The sequence below is a fragment of the Oryzias melastigma genome, linkage group LG22 (assembly GCF_002922805.2).
Source record: "Oryzias melastigma strain HK-1 linkage group LG22, ASM292280v2, whole genome shotgun sequence".
NCBI classification, from domain to species: Eukaryota; Metazoa; Chordata; class Actinopteri; order Beloniformes; family Adrianichthyidae; genus Oryzias; species Oryzias melastigma.
The window spans coordinates 15,615,605-15,622,413 of NC_050533.1; the positions used below are offsets into that span (position 1 = coordinate 15,615,605).

At 42.2% G+C, this 6,809-nt stretch overlaps 1 protein-coding gene across 4 annotated transcripts in view; it reads left to right on the top strand.

Annotated features, from left to right (window-relative positions):
* akt1 (v-akt murine thymoma viral oncogene homolog 1) overlaps positions 1–6,809 on the top strand; it is a 31,788-nt gene extending 24,979 nt beyond the window's left edge. For all 4 annotated transcript variants that reach the window (XM_024286407.2, XM_024286322.2, XM_024286494.2 and 1 more), the window contains exons 10-14: positions 328–456; positions 2,895–3,109; positions 3,773–3,860; positions 4,332–4,434; positions 6,295–6,809. In XM_024286407.2, the coding sequence (XP_024142175.1) occupies positions 328–456; positions 2,895–3,109; positions 3,773–3,860; positions 4,332–4,434; positions 6,295–6,374 (615 nt within the window). In that variant the 3' untranslated portion in view covers positions 6,375–6,809. The remainder of the gene's footprint in view (positions 1–327; positions 457–2,894; positions 3,110–3,772; positions 3,861–4,331; positions 4,435–6,294) is intronic.

Here is a 6,809-nt window from a genome sequence, read left to right on the forward strand (position 1 = left end):
CCCATGGAGCTCAAACCAATGATAATCTCCCTCCTAAAAAGTTTAAAAGTCCAAGGCCTCACTTCTATTTTTACTTTTGACATATGCATCCAAACGTATATACTTCATTTTTTTCAGACTTATTACTTTGAATTATGATCTAATTAAGCATATTCATATGAATGGGCTATAACCTCGAAGCACAGCAGTGGAAGGATCATGATTAGGTATACTTTGCAACAAGACCTGCAGAGTGAGTGAACTATTAATAAAAATGTTCCTTAAGTAGTTAATTTGAATTGATTATGATTTTAATTTGGGTTTCTATTCATTTTTTGTCTTTCATAGCTGGAAAACCTCATGCTGGACAAAGACGGACACATAAAGATCACAGATTTCGGCCTGTGTAAGGAGGGGATCAAAGACGGCGCCACCATGAAAACGTTCTGTGGGACACCAGAGTACCTTGCACCCGAGGTAACTGCAGGATTTTGTTTTTTGTCTTTCAGAAAACTAACCGTCTGGTCTCACTTAAATCTAAGCCCACCAAACTTGATCCCCTCGCATTTTGCCCTACTGAGTCGCATTACTTTCAAACATGTCATCCTACAGTAAAGCCATCTTGATTTTCAGAGAAAAACCTTTACATTAGCTGCTGCAGAAGCATGATCGGCATTCCTTTTCGGAAAACCGACTCCCTCGACACATGTGACATCTTCAGATCTCACATAAAAACGCAGCACATGTTGCCGCACATCAATGGATTTGACAATTTAACCGAAAGAGCAGCTGTCCGAAAATGCCTTTCTAATCTCCAGCTGAAGTTGAGCTAATGAGTACTTGGCGTGCCCAGGGCAGGATAGCCTGCTCTCGCCGTAGCTCTGAGGCAGAGGTGTGGCTGCTCCCAGTTGCGTGCAGGTATGGGGAGTGTTGTGGTGGGCTGTGTAACCCGATCACTCTCTTTTAAGTGTACACGTGTTTGTTGGTCCCTTTTGCCTGCTGTTGTAAAAATGCTTCAGGAAGGAGAGCGTCTGTATTGACACAGTTGTCGGATCGTTGCTTTTAGAACGCATTTGGAAGTTTGGAGTTGGGGGGTGGAGGCGGGGTGATAGCCTGGCAGTACCCGAGGAAATGCGAGCTTCCACTTCTGGAAGATGGAATGGGGAGGGGGGGTTAGAAGAGACCACAGTGGCTACAACTGTCGTGTGATGCTGCTTCGGATGCCTCACCTGACCCCAGCTTACTCAGAGTTACGGCCGCCATGTTTTTCTCCTGCACAGACTGAAGCAGTTTTTAAACATTCTCACCTGGAAAAAATAAAGTTTGTTTTTCCATACTTGTGTCAGCCTGCTCCTCTCTGAAGAGTTGCAGCTCCTAAGCTCAGCATCGCAGCAGAGGAAGGCATCAGGGGGCGTTGCCGCGGTAACAGGGTTGCTGGTGAGCGTCTCCATGGAGTGCGGGCCAGGCAGTGTTACAGGTTGTTCTGCAGTAAACAATGACCTTGTTGTGTGTATGTGTGTGTGCGCGCTGCACAGGAATGTTGTAACGTCTGGGAATATTCCGCCCAGAGCTGCTGAGAGAAAAGCAAAGGGAGTGGGGGGGCAGACTGGATCTGCAGCAGCCTGACCAGAGTGTCTCTGGAGTGAGGAGTGAGACAAATTCACTTAGTCACTTTTATGAAGCACTTCCAGGAAGAAAACCATTATTGGCTGAGGGAATTGGCTGTTGGGGGAACATCCACAAAATAAGAAAAGTTGATGTGTTTAATTTAGCCACCGGCGCTGCTCTGGATTCACCAGCTTGAAAGATTAATGACGTCCAGCGTAGAACTTCTGTAAGCAGAAGAGAATGCAGCATAAGAATTGAAGCAGCAAGTGTGCCTTTTATCCCGTCCTCCCTTCCCCTCCTGCTTATCTGCTCCTCCGGGGCGCTGTAACTGTATTAGTTTGGGGCTGGGGGCTGAATCCGACAGGCTCGGAAGCAGCCCTGGTTACATATATGAGGGATGAGCTTGGCTCCTGCGCTCCTGGCAGCTTCACAGCTGTGGTGCTCTTCTACATATATGGGGCAGCTGCAGGCCCAGCTGTCGCACGGTGTGAATCACACGACAGCAGTGCTGGAAATAGAGACAACCCAGTAATCCTAGCCCCGCGTCGGCTTCACGTTACTCCCCCTCTGCCCTCCGCGATGCTCGCCGCTCGATGCTCCAGGCCGAGAGCCCACGGGCGCATTCTCAAATGCACACCAGCCTTATTCCTTTTACAGGCACCTCTGTCGCCTGTTTTCCAGAAGCCCTTTTTTCTTAAGTCTCCACCCACAACCTTCTCTGTCCATATCTAAACTCTTTCTCCACCATGGTGTCTATTCTTAGATTTGAATTATCCTGCATCAAGCCGCTGAAGGCTTAAGAGAACAGACGGTTCTCCTTGTCTTGATTTCACCTTCAACATCCGCCTGGTGAGGTAAAAACCTGTACGCGTCCCCAGAGACCTTGGAACGCCTCCGCAACAGAACATTAGACATTCAACAGGTTGTGGTGTTCAGTAAGCGTAACAGTGGAGGAGTGCGTCTCGTAGGAACCGTCAACAAAAGTGTTTTGGAAAAGACCGAGACAAAATATTTCCTTTTCAGAGAATTTTAGTTAAGTTGTTAGATTCTGGCCTGTTTTTTTTTTTGATACATTTGCTTGTTTAAAGTGCTTGTTGATCTGTTTGTAAAAAAGCACTGTGGTGATTAAAAATTCAAAGCTCCAGAGGAAACTCTATCTCCTGAAGACGAGACGCTGAACCACAGAGAGCATGTCACTCCAAACAGCCTCAATGGTCAAATTTAAGTTGCCAAAGTGTTTCAATCATCAGCAAACTGAAACCCCACAAGAGTTGCATTAAAAAACGTCCTACCTCATTGTCCTGCAGGTTTTAGAAGACAACGACTACGGCCGTGCCGTGGACTGGTGGGGTCTCGGTGTGGTCATGTACGAAATGATGTGTGGCAGACTGCCCTTCTACAACCAGGACCACGAGAAGCTGTTCGAGCTCATCCTCATGGAAGACATCCGCTTCCCTCGCACTCTGGGTCCTGAAGCGCGCTCCCTGCTGTCTGGTCTTCTGAAGAAAGACCCGATGCAGCGGTGAGACGCCATGTGACGTCTAGTGAAAACGTATACGGTGGTTTCTCGTTAATCGCAGGGATTGCATTAAAAAGATTATTTTCTATAGACCAATCTTTAGTTAGCCTTCCAAACGGAGAAATCAGAGTATCAGAAATACATTATGTGGTATACTTGGTTTGGGGTGTATTCCATGTGATTTTATTTTTTGGGAAAAATGGGTCTGGGTCCATAAGACTTTTAACGTGTGTTCAATGGCTGCAATTTTTGTATGTAGAATCCAAAATAGACTAAAAAAAACTTGCATAGCGACACTTAAACGCGCCAATATTTAATGCTGAAGCTGAAATGCAGATATCTGGGCGTTTACATAGATTTTTCATTGGAAGGGGTCACTTGAACGTGAGTTTCTGAGCCCGATGTAAACGTAAATTTATTCTAATATGAATGTTTGCACACTTTTATCTCGTTTAAACTCAAAGATCAATAAGTATAGTATAATTTAATGGTAACAAAAATCTACTTGCATTGTAAAATTTGGCAAGGTGAATGCATTCTGTACTGCAGAGGAGACGATGTCTACAGCCAAGCAGAACAGTGAATAGTGTTGTATGGAGGAACCACTGTCGCCTTTGTTTGTTTGTTTTTAGGCGTGACTTGAATCTGCTGTGCTTCTGCTTCCAGGTTAGGTGGAGGGCCGAACGATGCAAAAGAAATCATGCAGCACAAGTTCTTTGCTGGTATTAATTGGCAGGATGTTTATGAGAAAAAGGTGGGGTCCTACAAAGCAGAAGCTTTGATTCCATGTTTTCATTTTAAAGTGAAGTGAAAAGTTTGTAATGAGAAGACTTTGAATGAAGCTAGTTTCCTTTAAACTCACCAGTTTTGCTGGACAACATAGGAAATGCAGATTGGATGTAGAGGAAGAAGAAGTTAGGAACTGGAAATAAAAACTATGAAATAACAGAAGTCAAAGGACATTTATGAGCACCAGAAAAATGTGACTTCTATTTTGTCTTTAGCTTCATCAAGATTTATGTAAAAAAATAAAAAAATTCAAGTCAGCGTAGCACTTTTAGGTCTTAACCTTTTATTTTTGATTGAATAAATGGATGCATAACTAAAACTTCTTTAGTGATCATGACGACTTCACAAGTCTGACCAGCATCAGCTGACTGGCAACTGCTGCTGCTCTGACTCATGTCACCAAATGTCCTCACATATTGTCTCATCCTCTCCACAGCTGGTCCCACCATTTAAGCCCCAAGTTACCTCAGAGACGGACACGCGATATTTTGACGAAGAGTTCACGGCACAAACCATCACTATCACGCCACCTGGACAAGGTAGAACCCCACAGGAATGCAACTTTGCTGCACAAAATCCCAGTTTAGTTTGATGAAAATGTGTGTTTTTGTAACAAAGCTGCTGAGCAACTAAGGACAGAGTGATGATAAGTGAACTTGTATAATATATAAGACGAATACTAACTCATCTTTGCATGGCTTTTTAATTACTGTTTTAAGAAAATGTAATTATAGTCACAGAGATTATTTCTTAAAATATTACAGTTGAATTTCTCTAACTTACTTAGATGTCAAATTAAAATGCCATGCATATTCAAACTTAAAAAGAGGATAGACTAAAGCAGAAACACTCCCCTAAAAAACGTTCAAGTTAGTTCTGTATGCCCTCTACTGGAAAAATGGCTCCATTGTACTGTACAGTATTATACTGTACAGCGAGTCAGTCACTGATTCCACAAGTTGTTCCACTTAAAACGAAGAGAAAGGTCTTTAATGTTCATCAGACGTACTGTAAGGAAAGAATCTAGGAAATCATATAGTTTTTTGTTGTTTTTTAAATTAATTGTATGTAAATCTGCATTGTAGAGTACTTTACTGTACTTTAGAAAAATTCTGCAAACAAGCAACATTACATTAAATGAACACAGTGGTGTGATGGAAAAGGAGTTGAACCCAGAAACACTTAAAAAAGTTCTTATATAAAAGAGGAAGATCTAAATCTACAGTTGGGTACTTTAGAAGTATACTGAGAAATGAGGAATGGGTTGGAATATTTTCCATGATCCAAGGAATTCTAATGTGTCTCAAAAATCCAGTGCTTCACATTCAGTCAGTCATGCACATTTTGAATCTTTGGGTGCCTTTATAGCTGGAAAAAACATTTTATGGGAATACAGACCTGTTCAGATTAGTGTTTGTCTTCAGGTTTATCCAGAATGGGGGTTTATTGAAATAGTGCAACACTATGAAATAGATTTTGAATGCATTACATTTTCCTAAAACACAAATCTAAGGTTCAATACCTTAAGGGCGGTATAAAAAAAACGTTTAAACATTTTGCAGAAAACCAAATCTTTTCATTAATAGTGTTTCTATTTTTTAGGTCAGTGTTCTCCATATCGCAGTTCATCTTTCTTAGTCTCACTGTGTCAGAGATCTTGTTTTTCCTACACTGCACTTTGTTCTGTGTCCTGATTGGCTGTAGACCTTGTCAATCAATCTTCTCTAAGCCCTCTCTCCTGTACAGATTGCGTTCAGTTTGCTAAATAAATCTATCGTAATCAGATCTTTTTCATTCTATAATACTGAACTTATTTATGCATAAAGGTTTGAACTTTGAGAGTGTTTAAAAAAGTGTGAAATTGTTTATGGCCGTCTGTGAAAAGTGTACTACATAAACAAAACTAAGCTAAAAATGGCATTTCTGAGCATTTCTTTATTCTAATCATTGTAGTTTGAACAAGCTTGAAGCTGTGACGTAGAGGCCACAAGCTCCTTGCTCCACTCCATTCTGATTCATCCACTTGTAGACAATTAGATCTTTGTCCTCGTCTGAGCTGGCATCTGGTTCTAAGCTGTACGGCTGGATAGCTCCAATATTGCTCGCCATTTTTGTCTGACCTGCAATGTTAGGTTGGGGATGTGAGGGGCTGTAAGCTAGTGGGAGAGCATTTAAACAGATGGATGTCGGGAAGTAGGGGCAGGCTTACTCTGCACAACTTTGAGGCAAATTTCTCTGCAGAAACTATGTTCTAAGAGACAACACTTTAAAAAATGTATATTTAAAACGGCATAATCATGGTTAAAAGACCACTGGAGATGCCTTAAAAAACAAAAGATGATTGGATTTGTTCTTTTGTTTTTAATGTCATTCTTTTTTTTTCCCCCTGTAAAACTCAGATGACAGTATGGAGTCCTTTGACAGCGAACGGAGACCCCACTTCCCCCAGTTCTCCTACTCTGCCAGCGGGACGGCCTAAACCCTCAAACATTCCTCTGGTCCCACCATCTCCACCCGACTGCACTCTCCAAAGGCCGAGGCGTCAGCCGTGTCCTCTCAGTATTGTCTGCAGGAGCTCCCGTTGGATGCAACATTCACAATCTGCAAAGCTGTGTTTAATAGGAAGGAGGGGGTGCAAGTAAAACAAAGATGCATGTGTTTGCTCTGAGCGGCTTTTTAGAACTGACCGTGGAGATGACACTACCCCTCCGTTCCTGGTTACCGAGCATTTCTACAGCAGAATGGATGCAGGAGGGGGGATAGTTGCACAAATTAGGGTACTGCTATAAATCAAATAATCTCAATAGGTGTCTTTTATACATACAATAAAATATCAAACATTTTAAAATAGAAAATAGGCATGCTGTGGACCAAAAACATCATGTGAGCAGAGAGTGAGTCTTTTTCTTTTTTT